The 18981-nt window shown below is 56.3% G+C and overlaps 1 protein-coding gene across 4 annotated transcripts in view; it reads left to right on the top strand.

The window, feature by feature from the left end:
- KIRREL3 (kirre like nephrin family adhesion molecule 3) overlaps positions 1-18981 on the top strand; it is a 532455-nt gene that overhangs the window by 500201 nt on the left and 13273 nt on the right. For all 4 annotated transcript variants that reach the window (XM_044258181.1, XM_044258179.1, XM_044258182.1 and 1 more), the window contains 6 exons: positions 1022-1172; positions 7043-7148; positions 12354-12502; positions 13799-13926; positions 14917-15043; positions 18872-18972. In XM_044258181.1, coding sequence (XP_044114116.1) covers positions 1022-1172; positions 7043-7148; positions 12354-12502; positions 13799-13926; positions 14917-15043; positions 18872-18972 — 762 coding nt within the window. The remainder of the gene's footprint in view (positions 1-1021; positions 1173-7042; positions 7149-12353; positions 12503-13798; positions 13927-14916; positions 15044-18871; positions 18973-18981) is intronic.

The following is an 18981-nucleotide window of genomic DNA, read 5'->3' as shown; positions in this document are numbered from 1 at the left end:
TCCAGGATGATCTGGAGATCCTTAACTAATTACAAATTACTTCGCTGATCTCCGAAGACCCTATTTCCAAATCAGATGACATTGTGACTCTCCAAGAAATTAATTGGGGGGGGCACTCTTCCACCCATTATAGGACCCTCTTACTTATCTCACCCCCAGCTTGCAGTGTAAGTTTGGTAGAGCTCTGCATCCCTCCTGGTCTTGTCTATTTTCTCCACTGTCACCACGCCAGCAATGGCATCTGTCCCGCCTCCAATTGGTCGGGGTTCTAATGAGGTCAGGAAGTGAAATGATTTGAAAAGTTGAAAGGGGGGACGCCTGGGTGGCTCAGTGGGTTAAAGCCTCTGCCTTTGGCTCGGGTCATGATCCCAGCGTCCTGGGATTGAGCCCCGCATCAGGCTCTCTGCTCAGATGGGAGCCTGCTTCCTCCTCTCTCTCTGCCTGCCTCTCTGCCTACTTGTGGTTTCTGTCTGTCAAATAAATAAATAAAATCTTAAAAAAAAAAAAAAAGAAGAAGAAGTAGAAGAAGAAGAAGAAAAAGTAAGGTTGAAAGGGTTTATAGATAAAGGAATGAAATGGTCAGTGTGCCTTGATTCTACATGCATCCCCCGCCCAGCCCTGCCCTTACCCCCATGCCCCAAGCTGCAGCCCTTCGTACCAATGACATCACTGCCTGGGGGGAGGGGGGACAGCACCTCCCCCACTACCGGCTGCACGTGCTGCCTGCAGACCCAGAGGCCCCCCCAGACACCAGAGGACACCTGCAGCCGGATTTCCTTTGAAGTCTACAAGTCCAGGCTTTTCCCACATGGTGGAATAGTTCCTTTGTCCCTCTGCAGCCCAGGGTGCGGCCAGGCCAGGGAGCTGCCAGGAACCCCCCAGCTGTCTGCAGACACTTGCACCCTTGGCTGTCTGGGGCCGAGGGCTTCTTCTTCTCCGCTGAGGCTGGGTCATGTCTTCCCCTACCTGCCCAGGCCACTCCAGCCGAGTGACCTGGGGGCTTCTCTCCCTGCTCTCTCAGACCCTGCTGCGAGATGGCAAGCGCGAGAGCATCGTGAGTACCCTCTTCATCTCCCCGGGCGACGTGGAGAATGGGCAGAGCATCGTGTGCCGAGCCACCAACAAAGCCATCCCGGGAGGGAAGGAGACTTCGGTCACCATCGACATCCAGCGTGAGTACTGACTCAGCCCACACAGGGGGCCGGGCCCGGGGCAGCGCACCGGCCCCCACCACCGCCCACCTCCAGCACTCCCTGCCTGGAACACAGGCTGTGGGGAAGAGCCAGGCCTGGACAAGCAGCTCACCAGAGCCAGCACCACAGCCTGCGAGGTGTCTGAAGACAGGAAATGGGTCCGACAGCTCCCCAGACTGGCCCAGGTTGCGTTTGTGGGCGCCCCGAGGGCTTGTCCTTCTTATTGTCGCACGAAGTCACGACATCAGATGAGAATCTTTGGCCGATGACTTGTTCAGGCCACATTTCCAAACTGTTTCAGGTAGAACTTTCCACATCAATAAATATAAAGCAGGCCCCTAGCTCTGCTTTACCCCGGGGAGCCCACACGCTCCCTTGGCGAGAAAGCCAGGGCAGAGGGCCTGGGGGCAGCAGGGAGCTCGGGGCTCCCCCCACAGCAGCCCATGCCCTACAGAGGGTAGGTACACGGGGGCCCCTCTTACGGAAAGGTTCAAGGAGAGAAGAAGCAGAGTAGTCTTTCAGTCAACCCGTACTTTCCAGGGACCATTTCATCTTTACAACAACCACTGGAGTAGGTTGCCGGTGGTCCCTCTGTGGGAAGCAGGCACCCCAAGGTCAATCAGTCTGCCCAAAGCCACAGACCATCAGATGTAGAGAGCTCGGCTTTCCGCAGCCCACACCGTAACCCCTCTTCTACACTTGCACACAGCAGGTCCTTAGCAGATGTAGGTTCTCACAGTCAATGTCAATAGTCACCAGGCATTCAATCCCCACCAGCCCCCTATTCCAAAAGCCACCTAAACAGACTCCCAACGCTTTCCTACAGTCTCCCTCAAGTGCCTGTCGGCCCCAGAGAACAACAACAAGTACTCAGAAAGGTGGTCCCACCGCCTTACTCCCAGCACCGGACTAGCTTGGGTCTGAGTACCAGCACTCAGAAGTGGACTTTTCTTGCCTTAAATGCCCTTCCCCCCAATGCACGATGCCACCGTGTGCTGGGGGCTGATGTGGCAGCAGGCTGGACCTGAAGGCTGGCATTCATTTCCTCCTTACTACTTTATTCATTCTACATCAAATTCACTTAACCCCCCGCCTACCAGTCCCGCTCACATGAGGCTTCTGGGTTCTGTGCTCCATGTGGCTCTGAGGAGCTCTGGGGCTGCGTCCTGGTGTTCCCAGGGCCCGTCTTGGGAGCCAGCGAGCGGCCGTCCCCAGTCTCTCTAGAACCCCGGCAGCTGCTGCCTAGATTCCAGAAGGCAACAGAAACCGTTGTAACCCTGAGACAGGCTTGCTCCACACACCCAGACCCAGCCGCCGAGTCCTTGGAGAAGCTTTATCTTTTCTTTACCATCTTCACGGGCTAGTAACCCCCACTCCATCACACCCACCAGATGGAGGCTTCTTTTTCTGTTCCTCATTTACTGAGAGCCAAGAACAGCGGGGCCTTGTCAGACCTGGGACCAGGGTGATGGGAGGGAGACGCTCACTCTGACGGCCTCCCTGCCTAGTTGTCCACACCCGCCTACTTCTTCCGAGCACCAGCTGTGGGCCCAGCTCTGGACAGGAAGCAAGATGCTCTGGGAATCGAGTGGTCCAGCATCCCAAAAGGCTCCCCAACCCATGGGCAGTGAGGGCCGAAGCTTGTCACACACTTTACTCCGGGGATGCCAGTTCCTTGTCCTTGGACCACACGATGTCCCCAGTTTCCTCTTGTCCTTAGACTGACCTTGATCAGAGCTCTCTCCAGACACGAGCCCAGTCAGGGAGGAATAAGGGTGGGGGACATGAGACATCCAAGCCTCCCACTGCCAGGCTGCCGGTTGGACCCCCCACAGATCCCCAATCTGGTCAGGAGGCCCACACCAACTATGGAATCCCACTCAAAAGGAGCCAGCCGGCAGCTCCCCAAGCCAGCAGCCTGGGCCCCGGCGGGGGGGGGGGGTAAAGGGGTGGGGGGTGGGGGAGACCCAGCAGCAGCTAAGCTCCCCTCCAGGCTGGGAGAAGCCCTCCTGTCACCAAGAACGCCATCATCCTAAACACACCCCACCAGCTATTCAAAGGCACCCCCCCTAATGCGCTCTAGGGGGATGATCCATTCACCAGGGCACACAGCTGACAGTCTCCATCAGAGGAGGACACCGGCCTGGCCCAGTCTCCACGTCCTGGCTGGCTCTCTTTCCAAGGACGCCTCTGCCACACAAAGCAGGAGGCATTGGACATGAGATCCCAGAGAGGCTGCAGCCCCGGGGGCCCGATTCCTAGGTCAGCCCCATCGGAGGCTGGACAGGGAAATGGCCAAGGTCACAGCATTCCTCCTGCTTGAAATTCCGGCTCTGCCAATTACTGAATGATGCTGGCCTCACGGTAACCACCGTGCCTCAGTTCTCCCATCTGTGCAAATGACAACGGCCGTCATACAATGGCTGTGAGGGTTCAATGAAATCGCTCGGGGATGCTTCCGGCGTTGGTGCCTGGCTCAGGCTCAGCTCGCTGCACCTGTCCATTGTCCCTCCCATGCACAGCTCCCCTCTCAGCCTGAACGGGGGAGAGGTCTCCCGCCCCTTGCCCCCTCTCCTGAAGGTGTTCCCTTCTGTCTGCCTAGCAAAAGCACACGCTCTCTCTACCACCTTCCCTCTGCCTCCTTCCTCCTCCATTTACCCACTTGTTCATTCAGTAAGCGTCCCGCTGTTTACTGTGGACACCACGGGCCGGATCAGAGCTGCCTTTGCAAACCTGCTCATTTTCTCAGTCAACCAAGAAGCATCCAAACTCAGCAAAAGCACATTTGTTGTTTGTTTCCCTTGGTCTTTATATGTTACCCAACGGAAGACAAAGCCCCCAGATTGAGTAATGGGAGAGAAAGCTGAACACCCCAAAGTCCCACTACATCTGGACGCTGCATCCAGCTGCCAAGTCGCAAATGAACGTGCCATAAAATCACTGAGTCATGGAGTTTCTCCCTTTCCCGCCCCCCTGCGCTGTACTGCTTCCCAGAACACACACTTGCGCACACACACGCACACGCAGGTTGCTGATGGAAACACTAACAGACTCCCAGCTCTAACATCTGTTCAATATGATCTCAGTTCCACCGGCGACATCAAAGCCGCCCTCCTGCAAGCGATGCAGCCAACATCACAAGTGGGATTAAAATCGTGTCTAATAGTTGGATATGACATAAACTATTTATACCTCTGGAGCCTGGCAGGCTCCTGAAAATTCATATCCGGCGCATCCAGAGCAGAGGGGTGGACAGAGGGACACAGGGACCTCAGGGTTCGGGGGAAGAGGTGCAGATGAGACTGGCAGGTGCACCAGCCTCCTGGGGACCCATTCTCTTGGGGCCCTTCAAGAAAGCTGGGGTACTAAGGATTTAGCCTAGGTAAAGGAGCTGCCAGAGAAGGGCACGCACGGGATAAAGTCAGAATGGCGGGTGGCAGGAAGGGACCCTAACAGGTGTATACTCCATCACCCTGCTCCCCAAGACTCCTCACTCCATAAAGGACACCCAGGTGGGGAGGGTCCTCCTGGAGCTACCCCCCAAGTTCTGTGCCAGGTAGATTCTACGTTCTGTCCAACTGGTGCCATGACTTCCTCCAACAAGAGTTGCATTGAGGGACTCTGTTCTGCCTCTCAGTACTGAATTTCACAATGCGAGGCCGTGAGCCAGCCATGCATTTGGCTCTAGATGGCCATCACCAAATTCCTCTGCCTTAGGACAAGTTTCTCCAACATGCAGCGAGATGCGCACTCCTCCGTGGGTCTCCACATCTCTAGGGTTGGGGCCGTCGGAGCCAGAGGGGCCTTCGGATGCCCAGTTGAGGCAGCTCACCCTGCAGAGAAAGAGAGCAGGGACCACTGATGGTACCCGCCCTGGAAGCTGGGGGCCCTCAGCTTGGGGTTGGGGGGGCGGGGGGCCGCTGATGGGCAGCAGCTAGGGAGAAGCTACAAGGTTCTGGGGGTCTTAGCTCTCCACGGGGTGGGAGGAGAGCTCTCATGGCTGGTCCTTGCCACCTGCCTCCCTCCTTGAATTATGCTTTAAAAACAAAGATAGAGATCATTGAAATCCCTGTCACCTCCCTTGTAATTCTCCATGAAATTCTCCACGGCTGCCATAACAGGAGCTCCCAGGACCGTGGTCTGCATCCAGATCTCATGCAGGGAGATCAGGGTCCCCAGAATAGTCCGCCACCCTGCTCAGGAACCAGAGTTCTCTCCCCCATGTCTTTCAAGTTCCCTGCGGATACAGATGCAACCTTGTGGGCCACCTCCCTGGCCCCCGCCGCTGGACCCGGGCACTGTGCAAGGAAGCAAGACCCAGCTTGAGCACCAGCAGGACAAAGAGGGCCTGAGTGGTCCAGGGATCCCAACTCCAGGGTGGGCTGGCCTCCGTTCATAGCCGGGGGCCTGTGCATAAGACTCAAGGGTCTCAGAAGCCCACCTGTGGTTTCAAACAGATGCTCAGGCTGGAGCAGCTGGAGTCCTGCTCCCCTTGTGGGGCCCTTCACAGGTGCCCAAGAGGGGTCAGCATGTTTCTCCATGGTCTCTGAGAAACTGGCTTCTGCTGCTGCTGAAAATGGGCTAGACAGAACACCTAGGAAGTCCACTACCCTCCCTCAGTTTGCCGTTATCTCGGGTGAGGGCTGCTGAAGATGTGGCCTGTGACCCTGCCTGAGTGGCAGGGACCACGCTGCCTCCTCACTCAGCTCAGGCTTGTACACCAGCCGGCCCTATACACCGTAATGAGGACGAAGAGCAGGTGCTGGTCTCGTTTCCATCTTCCTACCTCTCTGCATCTCTCTCCTGCCTTGGTTCTCTAGTCCTCCATACTGGGTGGTCTCTCTCCCCAGCGCCCCGTCTCATGTTCTGTCTCTGTCTGCTTGCTCTCCTCCAGTCTTTTTGCTTTTAGTCTGAAATCTCTGTCTGATTCTATGTTTCTGTGTGTATGTCCATCTCTCTTTGTGTCTCTCTCCAACTCCCTGCTCTCTGCTTCTCTCTTTTTCTTATTCCTCTGCATTTCTCAATCTCTCTCTGTCTCTGTCCATGTCTCTCTCCTATAAAGGTGTCGTCTGCCTGCCTCCCTCCCTTCTGTCTCTATGTCTGTTTCCAGTTCCCCCTCCTTCCCCTACACCTCTCCCTCCTCTCTTCTCTCTCCCTCTCCTTTCCCTCCCACTTGCCTCTCTCCCTCCCTCCCTCTCTTCCTGTCTCCTCCACCTCCCACCGTTTTGCACTTCAGAGCCTGCCTCCTCATCACGTTGCAGGAGAAAGACTTGCCCAGCCTTGGGAGCTGAGGGCTGGGTGACACCAGTCAGGGCCCAGCAGAGATGCTCAGGCTGATGAAAGGGTGTAAATGCCACTTTCAAGTTAACAGACGCACCAGAACCTTTACACAAACAGATATGAAACAGACATTTCAAAGACCAAAAAAAAGTGTATTTAAATGGGGCTTAGTGTCCATGCTTCCCCCTTGTGCCCCCTGCACCCTCTTTTGCCACCTCTCTTGTCTGAAGTGTTTTGTTCTCTCTAAAGGCTGGAAGATGGGCAGCGTGTGTCTGGGGACCCAGGAAGTCACGCCTCCTGTCCGGTTGTTCATTTAAACACTAGGCCTTGAATCCACATGGGGATCCCTGACCCCCCACCAGGGCAGCTGAAACAGGCACCCCCAGGGAGTAAGGGAGCCCCCTGCTGAGACCCCCAACTTTTGGGAGACGACCAGGATGGTGGCTGCTCTCAGGGCCCCTCCTGGTAGAATCTCTGGCCTTTACCTTCCCTGTCACCCAGGGGATCTCCTTGCCCCAGAACCATGGGTACAGCACCCCAGTTTGCAAAGGAATCTCTTCTCTCTGCAGACCCCCCACTCGTCAACCTGTCAGTGGAACCACAGCCAGTGCTGGAGGACAACGTTGTCACGTTCCACTGTTCCGCAAAGGCCAACCCGGCTGTCACCCAGTACAGGTAAGAATCCTGCTGATTCCTACAGGGCACCGCCTGGCCCCTGGACCCCTCCACACCCATGCCCATCACACAGGCTGTCATTCGTGGCCTTGGGTGTGCAGCGCACAGGCTGGGTCACTGGGGGAGCCCAGGATCCTTCTCCCTTCCCCACACACCCATCCATCCATCCCTGGCCAGATAGAAGTTCCCTTTCCTTCATGTACATGCAAACCCCCCTCCACCGGAAGCAGTGGGCATAACCCCTTCTGTTTGGAGAGCTCTGTTATCTTTCTTTCTGAAAAAAGGCAGAGAGGCTCTAGGTGAGGAAAAAAGGTAGAACAACCAGGAGATGCAGACTCACCAAACTGCTCACCTTTACAGGGTAAGATTTCGGAGACAGAGGGCCCTGTCCAGCAGGCACCTCGGATCATGTCCATCTGTGGCCCCCATGCATCCCTGCTCACAACACTGATAAAAGCACCACAGTGTTTTACACGCTTGTCTTTCCCTGTTGATGGAGCTCCTTGAAGGCAAGAACTGCAATTTAGCAACTTAGGGCCCTCAGCATGGGGCAGAGCATGGGACGGTCCACGGGGACCTAATAACTCATGCTGGCTCCCCGGGGCACCTCCCTGCCTGGGCACCCCTGCAGGACGGGATTTCAAAAGACACAGTGCCCTCGGAGATGCTCAAAGGCAGACAAGGACACTCACCTCCTTTAGATGCCCTGGGGAACTCGCCATGGCCCTAACTCGGAGCTGTCCTTCCCCGCCAGCTCAGACTTGATGGTGGAGCCCAGAGCGTCATCTCCGCCATCGAGATGGGTTATTAAGCTGCAGCGGCCGGTGCCAGGGATGCTAATGGCCCCAGACTAGATCATCAACTGGCCAGTGGGAGTGGAGGACAGGGACAACAAGAGGCAGCGCAGCCCAGAGGGCTCAGTGAGAGGAAATGGGCCAAAGAGACAGCCAGAGAGATTCGGGTTGGATGCAAGGAGGAGCTCCCCGCAGTGCAGATAATTGAACGACACCAGGACCCTGGAACCAAAACCCAGGAAAGGCGTGGAGTCTTTCTCCTTGAGGACATTTTAAAATAGGATGAAAAGCCATCTGTCATGTCCCGTGTGACCATTCTCTGGGCCCAAGGCCGGGCAAAGTGCGTTGCAGAAACATGGCCCTGGGGCCCTGTGGGTCCGGGGGGCCGGGTGGTTTGGCTGGGATCTGGCATCTGTCTGGAAGTGACTGAAGATGCAGAACAGACAGCCTGAGAGAGGCCCTTTCTTAGGGCTTTCTCAGGGCACCTGCGGTGACAGGGTCGGCCCCTCTCTGCTGTCGCTCGTGCGGTCTTCTTGCAGTCCCTGAACGCTAGGTCTCACGTGCCCAGAGACCTCAAATGCCCATTTCCCTGGGCAGCCCCGGACTCCTACAGGTGCCCTCGCAGCTCTCCTAGGAATGCCTGTGGGACCCCAGAGACCAGAACGTACAACTTCCATGGCTCTTCACTGCCAGGCTCCGGGTCACCTGAGGACCCAGTTATGGGAGGGCTGGGCAGCGGGCAGGGCCGTGATCAGGGACCCAGCACTGTCCCCCACCCCTCCCCTGCCTTATGACCAGACAGTGTGAGCCAACACCCCAGGAGCCAGGCTGCCTGCCTGCCTCTTAGAGTCACCTCCCTCTAAAAGCAGAGCACCAGTGATAAATGATGAAGTTCATATCTCCTTCTGGAGGGATCATTATAAAGAAATGTGACAGTAGGGGCGCCTGGGTGGCTCAGGTCTTTATCCTGGAGTCCTGGGATAGAGCCCCACATCAGGATCCCTGCTCAGCGGGGAGTCTGCTGCTTCCTCTCCCTTTCCCTCCCGTTCCCACTGACTCATGCTCACTCCCTAGCTCTCTCTTTCTCTCAAATAAATAAAATCGAATCTTTAAAAAAAAAAAAGAAAGAAAGAAAGAAATGTGACATTACATTTAAGAACTAATGAATGTAGATGAAGGGAATGTGACAATTAATTGGCCTATTCTTGCCATGTTTCTGTTATTCCAAAGTGGGGTTTTGTGGTGGTGTTGTTGTTTGTTTGTTTTTTTAACTAAAAAGTTAATAGGGGCACCTGGGTGGCTCAGTGGGTTAAAGCCTCTGCCTTCGACTCAGGTCATGATCCCAGGGTCCTGGGATCCAGCCCAGCATCGGGCTCCCTGCTCAGCAGAGAGTCTGCTTCCCCCTCTCTCTCTGCCTGACTCTTTGCCTACTTGTCATCTCTCTCTCTTTCTGTGTCAAATAAATAAATAAAATCTTTGAAAAAAATAATAAAAACAAACTAAAAATTTAATAAATAAACAAGCATAGAGCTTGCAGGTTTCCTTCTGCCTTCACCCTACCCTGTAGGCCCCCAGGATCCCGGGTCAGCCCCTGGTTACAGAGGGGCCACCAGTCACAGAGGTTAGGCTCACTCTTGGGGCGTGTCACCTGCCCTCACGGCCCTCTGATTAGAAAAGGGCCTGAAAACACATCAGTGTGGACCACATTCCCTTCAGGACCCCCAGAGACTTTTTGGAGAAGGTCTTCTGGCCATTAGGAAAATTTGGGAGAGCGGAGAGAGAGGAGGGCCCCCCGTGCCTACCCACACCGGGCCCAGCCCCTCGAGGGAGGGCTCAGCCCGCAGGCAGATGGTGGTTCTGGACGCCATGTTGGCCTCTGAGAAGAAAAGCCTTAAACAAATCTCCTCACATAAGTACATTGATTTTTCCCAACTGACTTTGACAAGATTGCAGGGATCTGTGTTTCTTTTCTTGCACGTTCATCCTGATTGCTTCTTCCCGTGCTGCTCCGAGGCTGTGATCTCAGAAATCAGAGCTATGCCTCCTCCATCCCAGCACCTGGGAAGGGGACATGGGTGGGTGTGGGAGCAGGGGCGACAGACTCAGCTCTCACTTCAGCTGACCCCCAGACCCAGGAGCCGGAGGCGGGCAGACCGGGTCCTGGCACACCAGGAAACGCGTCTCCCCACCTGCTTCTCGGGAATGTCCTCTGAGGCTCTCCGGAACCCCCCATGTCCCCCTGTGGGTCCCAGGGCAGGGACCACCGCCCAGTGTGAAACTCAGGACTATGTAAGGATAGCCTGTCAGCTGTGACAGCCAGGCCTCCTGATTCTGTGATATAAATAATTAATCCTCTTACGTTTGCTCCGGCCAAATTAGACATTGATTGGGAAAAGCTTAATCTGACTCCTTTTCAGAGAGGCTGGGGGTGGTGGGGTGGGAGCAAGAGTGGAGGTGGGGGCGGGGGGAGGGGGGTCCCGCTGGAAGGAGGAGGAGGTGAAAGTAAGCCAAAGGAGAGGGAGGAGAGGGAAGGACTGAGAGACATGGTCTTGTTCTTGGGTCACCCTGGACCCTGTGGCCAGCTGCTGGAAGGGGTGGTTTGAGCTTCTGGAAGGGATCCCTATAAAGGGTTTTATTGGTGTGGGAGAGGAACATAAAGAAAGGGAGGAAAAAGAGAGACTGAGCAGGACTCAGGGATTCAGTACTTCGGGGACTCGGGATTCCCCCAAAAAACTTTGGTTTGGGTTACTAGAGGGCCCAGCCCCTGCAAGCGGCTCCTGCCTGTGACCCTGGGAGAGGAGAGCCTCGGAATTTCTCCTGTTCGGCCTCTAAGGAAGGGACAGGCCCTGGGGGGCTAAGGGTAGCCGCTGCACAGCGGCCCAGGCTGGAACAGCACAAGCCCTGCTTGTCCTCCAACTGTCCGGCTGGGCTCCAGTCCTGTGGGAGATCCAGCAGTTCTGAGCTCCTCGGGGCTGAAGGGGTGAAACTCATACCGCCCAGTGACTTTCACCATGAAGGGCCCCATCTTCTCCAAGAACTCCTCCAATGACAGATGAGGACAGCCCATCAGAACCGGCCCTCCTGGGCCCTAACCTCCCTTCCCCGAGCCAGGGGCAGGCCCAGGAGAGGAGGAGGCGCTCACCCTGCCTTCTGCAGCCCCCCTCAGCCTCCCACTGCCTGCCCCCATGCTTCATTCAGCGGGGCGGAGGGAACAGAGTTTGGACGCAGGTCCCCAACCGTGTCTGGGACTGAATTCTCTGCCTCAGGCAGGGGTTGTGCCTGACTGTTAAGTCTGGTCATTAAATTAAAGTTAGAAATTGAAATGATTCATGAATAACTCATAATGGTTTGTTGGGAAGCTCCTTAAGCTCTCAGGGAGCTCTGGTTTGCTCTGTTGTTAAACTATAATTGTTATTATTAATCATGTTCTTAATAATTATGTGATATTAACTCACGATCGTAACCACACGACGCCAGCCTGGGCACTCCACGTGATGCCAAGACACGGCCATCTCTCGGGGCGGACCGGGAGGGAAGGCAGGAGACGCTCCTCTGAGGCACGAGCTCTGGATCCAGGACAGAGAGAAAGGGGAGGTGAAGGCCAGGGCCGCAGAGAAGCTGTAGTTACAGGGATTTGTGGTCATAGGGTAATAATAAGATAAACACCCCGAAATAGGCTTGAAGAGGAGGAGCCCAGTTGGAAGTTCCATGATTTCAAAAGCAAGTGTTGTCCACAACGGGGTTAAGCCGGGGGAAGCTATGAACTCTCTCCCCGGGGGATCTGTAGGGAAAGGCCCCAGCCTCACACGTGGCTAGAGCCATCCCTGGGAGGGAAGAGGGGCCACTGGGAAGGGACCCACCCTGGGGACAGGAGTCAGGACAGGAGAGCTTCGAGAGCTGGAGGAGGGGCCCTCGGAACCCCTGGCTAACACCCATCGCACAGCTGTCCACCTTGTCTGGAAATCAAGTCCGTCAAGTCCGTCTGTGTGATGCGTTCATGCCGCTAGTCCTGACCTTCCTTCTTTTCCAGCGAGGATCCCAGTGGACAGGGACTGACAGTGGCTTATTCCTGTCCTAGCCAGTCAGATGGGTCAAGCTACTGATTAGTCCACTTCCCCATCTCCAGAATAACCTGCTTGTCACCTGCAGACCAAAGCCCACCACCTCCAACACCGACTCTTCCCCAGCCCCAGAAGTTGCCCCTCTGCAGAGATTCCTGCCCGCCCTCTCCCTGCCCCTGCACTGAGGCAGGGGTGGGGGGGCATGAGGGGGGGCGGAGGGCGGTTAGCCCTGTGCCACCCCCATGCCAGGTCCCACTTTCCAGCTCCTGGAGAGACACCCCCACTCCCCGGGTGGCAGGAACACCCTTGCCATCGGAGGTTCACAGCGGCTCCTGGGGCCTGTGTTGCAGGTGGGCCAAGCGGGGCCAGATCATTAAGGAAGCATCTGGAGAAGTATATCGGACCGCCGTGGACTACACGTACTTCTCAGAGCCTGTCTCCTGCGAGGTGACCAACGCCCTGGGCAGCACCAACATCAGCCGCACGGTGGATGTCTACTGTGAGTGCAGCCACGGGGGCGGGGCAGGGCATCCCCAGGGGAGCCGCCCCCCCCCCCGGGGTGTCTCTGCTGGGACCAAGCTCACAGTGCTGCCCACTTTAAGCAAAGCTTCTTGGTGGGTTGTTTCCGGCTTCCCTCCACCCTTGACCCTCATAGTAACCCAGGGAGGCAGGGGTTATTATTCCCATTCCTCAGATGCAGGGACGGAGGCCCAAGGTCACTCGGCAAGTAAGTGGCAGAAGGGGAACCAAGTCAGGCTCCAGAGAACCCCTTGCCGACAGCAGGCCCCGCCGCCTCCCGTTGGGGACCCGGGTATGCCTCCCTTCTGGGGCCTGGTGGGGAGCCCTGGGGAGCCAGCCCAGCATTGACCCATGGGTTGGATGTTTTCACGGCGATAAGCATGAGCTCCTCTACTGGATTTACAGTTTGAAAAGTACTTCTACAAACTTTCTTATATCTGACCCCTCCCCTTACCCCCAGGGGCCTCAGCAGAATCTGTGATCACCATCTTGCCCTTATTCCCTTTCCAAGGGATTAATCCGGGTCTCTGGACCCTGGTTTTCACAGTCTTCGGCTCCTGGAAAGCAGCCAAGCAGCGCTCTGCACGCCGCCCCATCACTGCGCCTGCAGTTCCACCACTGCACCACTCCGGGGACCAAGGTTTGGTCCCCAGGAGGCTCTGGTTCCAGGTGGTGTGCAGGGGGTAGGCGGAGAGAAGCTTCCACGAACACTCACCGACAGTTAGCAGGGGCCTGGGGGCAGGCCCAGCTACTTCATGGGGGTTGGATAAAGGCTGGAAAGGGCTAGAACGGAGCATGACCTGCGAGCTCCAAGGGTGTGGAGAACACGGGGAGAGGCATGGCGTCCTCCAGGCCTTGTCTCAGAGCCCGTGGGAGGACCCTGCACGGGCTCCAGGAGCTGGGCTCCGGGCGCACAGGGTAACTGGAATCCAGATCCCCAAGCTGAAGCTCGGAGGAGGTAGACAAGGACCTAAAGGCAGACACAGAAAGCTGCCACCACCCAGGATTTCTGGAGCAGGAGGGAGTCCCTTCTGCCTGAGGGCTGGGGTGGGAGCTTCCTGGAAGCAGGTCAAAGGACGGGAGATGGGGGCAAATCCCAGCAGAAATGGGACCAGAGCACTCTTTCCTAGGGCTGTTGCTGCCAGCAGGTGGACCTGCGGAAGGCCAAGCTGGGAAACTGGGGGTCTCTCTTCCTTACTTCCTGGACTCTCTCAGACCCCTCTCCCAGAGCTCCCAGCCCACCAAGAGCCCTGTCTCCCCCTTCCTCCCTTCACAGTTGGGCCCAGGATGACCACAGAGCCCCAATCCCTGCTCGTGGATCTGGGCTCCGATGCCGTCTTCAGCTGTGCCTGGACAGGCAACCCCTCCCTGACCATCGTCTGGATGAAGCGGGGCTCCGGCGTGGTAAGTCCTCAGCTCAGACCCCACAGGGGCCTTGGACCACCAGAACTGCCTCGGCCCCCCTCACTCTTTGACTGGAGGCACTAACCTCCAGTGTAAGCTGAAGGGAGAAGGAGCCCAGAAAGAAGAGAGGGAACCCCAGATACTCACAGGTATCCCCTCAGTACTAAACACACCCAATCGTTACGGTTTCACCCTACCATAAACCTTAGAGGAGAAGCAGGTAGTCACAGATGTGCGGGGAGTAAAAAGTCTCTAGGAAGCCTTTTCCACTTTCCCCAAATAGTTAGTTATCCTTTAGCTTTTGAGCTAGGTTTCACAGCCTTCCTGTGTTTCTATTTTAAGATAAATGTGTTTTTTAGGGTATATAAGTTTATCAGACACCCCTCCCCTCAGGATGGTCAAGGGAAGTCAAGGGAGAGGCGGACAGAAACTGGTCTCCATGCGGCCTGCTATGGGCCAGACACTGCTCTGTCCTGTGAGCGGGGCTGCCTTGTCGTAGAAAGAAAGAAAGAACATCCGAGCAGATAAGAAACTGCCCCAGGCCACGTAGGTCATCATGGCCCAAGCCAGGATTCGAACTCAGAGCTAGCTAAGGCCAAAGTCTTTGGATCACCCCCAAACTCTATCCCAAAGGGATACTGAAAATGACTCTGAATAAACAGGTCCAGGTACCCGCAAACAAGATCGCTGGGGGCAGCCTGGTCCAGGTTGGTGGGCAGCCCTGTTTGTGAGACAAAGCCTTCAGGCCCCAGCCAGGGGCGTACCCTCCCCTCTCCCCTTGTTCCCAGCCTTTAGGGCTTCGAGCTGGTATGTGGCTGTGACTCTCCCCTGGCCAGCTCGCGGGACACACAGCCTCCCACCCCATCCCTGCACCTTCTTGCCATGCTGAAGACCGGGTCACTTACAGCAGGCCCGCCTTGCAGCCCTTCCGGCTCTGGGCGACAGAGCCCGGCTCTGCTCTCTGTGTCTGACCCTCCACAATTCTCCCAGGTGCTGAGCAACGAAAAGACCCTGACCCTCAAAACCGTCCGCCAGGAGGATGCTGGGAAGTATGTGTGCCGAGCCGTGGTGCCCCGGGTCGGGGCCGGGGAGCGAGAGGTGACCCTGACGGTCAATGGTAAGACCCCCCGACTCATGCTAAGTGGGGTGAGAGGGAGCAGAGAGGGGCCCAAGGCGTCTTGGTCCCAGGCACTGCCTCAGAGGGACTGCCGCTGGTTCTGGATCCATAGCACTTCTGCCCACCTCTTCGAGTCCATGTCAAAGCCCAGCCCTGAGGTGAAGAAGGACCTGGCTAGTTGGGTCCCCTTCCTCCTTCTTTGGTGCTTGGAAGTGCTTAAAAGTGGTAGCTGATTAATTTTATCCTGACCAAGAGGAAGGCGTCTGAGGATCACTCCACAGCCGACTTAGATAACACATCTACCCTCTGACCTTGACCTAGGCCTTGGGGGGAATTTAAGGGAGCATCTCTGCGAGTCTGAGTTGGCCCCTTCCCATTGCGTGACCGCTGCTCAGTCGGAGAGACCTGTCACAATTTCCACAAGACCAAGCATTCAGGGGGTCCTCCTGAGAGCAGATTCTTATCACACACCATAAAACCATTACAGCAGGAGAGGGTTTTCTGACAGCCCCAGAACACAGACGACTGCTAGATGACACGTTTAGGGGACAAAGTGTCAGACCGGCCTGGATGATGCCCTGTAGAAAAGGTCCCAGAGAAGCTGGGTCCGACCCGGGAAGGCTGCAGCACCTCGATGGAAATCTGGCGTCGTGTCCATGGTATGGGCTCCCGCTGGGGTGGGCAACCAAAGCTGCAGGTTGGAAAGAGCGAGAAAAGCTAATGCCAAGCCCCTCCAGTGTTTCCAAACTTCCTCCCTCCACTGGGTTTTTGGATTCCCTTTGTGAGCCCCCTGGTCCCACAGAGTCTGCCTCAGGTCAAAGCCTGGAAGCTCTGAGCTGCAGCGGGACCCGAGCCCCAGACCGACCTTTGCAGGACCCCTGGGTCCTGGCCCCAGATCAAGGTGCTAGGGAGGGGCTAAGCCGTGTTCTAGAAATCAGCCCTCCTGGCTTCACCTCTGCCCAAGCTGTCCACAGGCAGCCTCGCCCATTCTCCCCCTTTGCTAGAAAACTAAAACCAGCTTGGTTCTTCCTCAGCCATCCCCCTCCGGATGCCCCATTAGCCAGCATCCCCCTCCCCTCACTGCTCTCTCTGCTTTCTTTTCCTCTCCTTCTCCCCCAGAGTCCTGGCAACCCCAGAGGAAGGGTGAATCTACTCAGAGCCCGGGGGCACTCACAGGCCACCTGTCCTGGGCAGAACCCTGACTCAGGAGTCTTCCTGCCTCCCCCGTGTCCCCAGGATGCCACCAATAAATTGGCACTGCAGGGCTAAAAATAACAGCATCCGATCGCGCCTCCGTATATCCATGGCAACACAGGCTGCAGCCTTTTCCTGCTGCTCCGGTGTCTGACACAGGGCTCAGGCACCAGGACCCGTGAAAGCTGTGGCCTCCCCCGACGCCCGCTCTGGGTGCTGGCCCATGACTCTGCCCAGCTCCCATCTGCTGGCCCCAGGACCAGACCAGCGGGCTGGGGACCCTCCAGGATCCCCAGGCCTGAAGCTTTTAAAGGAACATCCCCATTTCTGGGGAAAACAAGACAGACAAAGGAGGGACTGACATTTCATTGTCACCTTAGATGTTCTGGCATTTCCCAGCAGGGATTCAAAGTGGTTTCTTGAGGAGGTTATGCACACACACCTCAGGGAGTACATTTCTTGGAAGGGACACCCCAGCCTGGCTCTGGCGGCTACGCAGGGTTTGATCTGAACACCACCCCACCCCCACCGCCCAGGGATTGTGTTTATATCCCCTCCCCGCCTCCAATCTTTCCAGCACAGGGTCCCCTAGATTGCCCGGAAGAGAAACACCCAAGAGATCGGAGTGAGGCAAGGAAGCTGTTCATTTGTTTCTGCTGAATCAGGGTCATCTCGCCCTGATGCAGGGGGATGAATTAAGTGGCCCGGGTCGGGGAGGGAAGAGCCAACGTGGGAGAGGAAAGAGCTATAGAACAGGTAGAGGGATGGCGAAGCCCTTTGGAAAAGGGCCTCAGCTGGGCTGAAGGGAGCAGACATTATGAAAGTATCCAAAGTGAGATGGGGTTCTTCTCACAGCACACCACAGCTGGTGGGCGGCTGCTGCATTGCCTTCTGGGGAGTAAACTGGCCTGGGTCTTACCTGGTTTGACTCAAGCCAGGGATCTGCAGGGAGGGGGAGATAAACACCCTCCCACCACTTTGACTGCCCATCCCCACCTGTACTCTGATTTCTTTTTTCTTCTAAAAAGCCCTTAAATACTTATGCATTTGCCTGATGGCTTTTAGAATGCCCGAAAACCACCACCCCCCCCGCCCCCCCCCCCCGAGAATTCCTAGTTCCTGGGAAGTGAAGGGGAAAACGTTTTATGGTATCGTCACTTTCAGTCGGCAGCAAAGCCAAGTGCCATCCAAGTTCCTCAAACATCAAACCCTCCTGCCTTTTGGCCAAAGGCTTCTTGGAGCACAAATATGTAAGAGAGACACTCGGCTCAGCCCAGGCTCGGAGCCACCCCAGGGTGGAAGCCCCTCCCAGAAGGATCCCCCCCCCCCCCGGGCTCCCCCCCCCCCCCACGTCTGCCGCACCCAGCTCCAGGCTGTTAAGCGTCCTAAACTCCATAACAGTCACCTGAGTGTCTTCCAGAACCTCGCCCCCTCCCTTGGCTGAGAGCTACTCATAGAAATGCAAATCTGTTTTAATTAAGGTGGCTAATAAACAGCAATTATGTTTGCAGCGGTTTTTGTTTTGTTCCCAGCATAATTTTGCCTGTCCTCCAGATCCCTTGCTTGAGCGCTTTCTCCTCGGTTTTCTGCCACCTGAGACCCAGCCTTCTCCCTGAGGGATTGGGAAGGAGGCAGGAAGTTCTCCATCTCCACACCCCTGGCTTCAGCCGCCCCAGCCCCCGCCAGGAGGTTAGCTGAGCAAACCAGCGGACTTCGCCCCTTGTCCCTCCCACTTTCCGGGCCTGACGGCCTGCTTGGGGAAGACTTGGGTGGGATAAAAGGCAGAACTGGACAGGAGGCGCTCTCTGAGACACACACACACACACACACACACACACTCTGGATGGGAACACACATACACACACACACACTCACTCACTCACTCACTCACTCACTCTGGATGGGATCATGTCCTGATCATCGTTGGACCCATGGTCTCACCTGGGCCGTCTCAGTGGCAGGCCAGGCCATGAACTACGGGATCTCCCAAGACAGACGTGAGATGAAGCTTGTGAACATGCCTCGCGCTTTCCCCCTAACCAGGGTGATCCCACCCGGCCCCTTGGTAGAGGAACGTGGACATTTCTTGCTCTTCCCCCCTGCTTTGCCGGGCCCCCGCCGAGGACACCTGGTTTGTTAGGCAAGCGCGCCCTCTCCTGGAAACGGCAGAGAATGGCTCGAGCAAGCAGCCGGCTAAGGCAGGGCGGCATTAGTTAGAGAGACTAAGCAACATTACTTAGCATCCCTTCCTCCCCAGCGCTTCCCCTACTCCCTTCTTAGGTTTCCCGCCTCCTTCATAAAGCTTTCCCCACCTGCCGGGCAGGATGGTTCTCTCTCCTATGAAGTTGGTTCGCTCCGTATGAGCACTCACCGCCTTTTTATGATGCTTATTTATGTCTTCTGGGCATTCTGAGTTAGAAGTGTTCGCTCCTCAACCCTTGAGAGGTTTACGACTGAACGCTTCATTTCTCTGTGAGTCCCCTGCCTTGCACTTCACCTTACACATCCAGGCCTCCAGGAAATGTGTGCTGAACGAGGGGATTCATGGGTCAACTTCTGAACCCCGTCCAAGAAGGGTCCAGCCAGGCACCTGCCTTTCCCTGTTTGCCTGACGTGACGCTATTTCCCCAACAGGACCCCCCATCATCTCTAGCACCCAGACCCAGCACGCCCTGCATGGGGAGAAGGGCCAGATCAAGTGTTTTATCCGGAGCACACCACCACCCGACCGAATAGTGAGTGCT

This window comes from Neovison vison, chromosome 7 (assembly GCF_020171115.1).
Source record: "Neovison vison isolate M4711 chromosome 7, ASM_NN_V1, whole genome shotgun sequence".
Classification (NCBI taxonomy): Eukaryota; Metazoa; Chordata; class Mammalia; order Carnivora; family Mustelidae; genus Neogale; species Neogale vison.
This window is presented reverse-complemented; position numbering and strand designations above follow the sequence as displayed.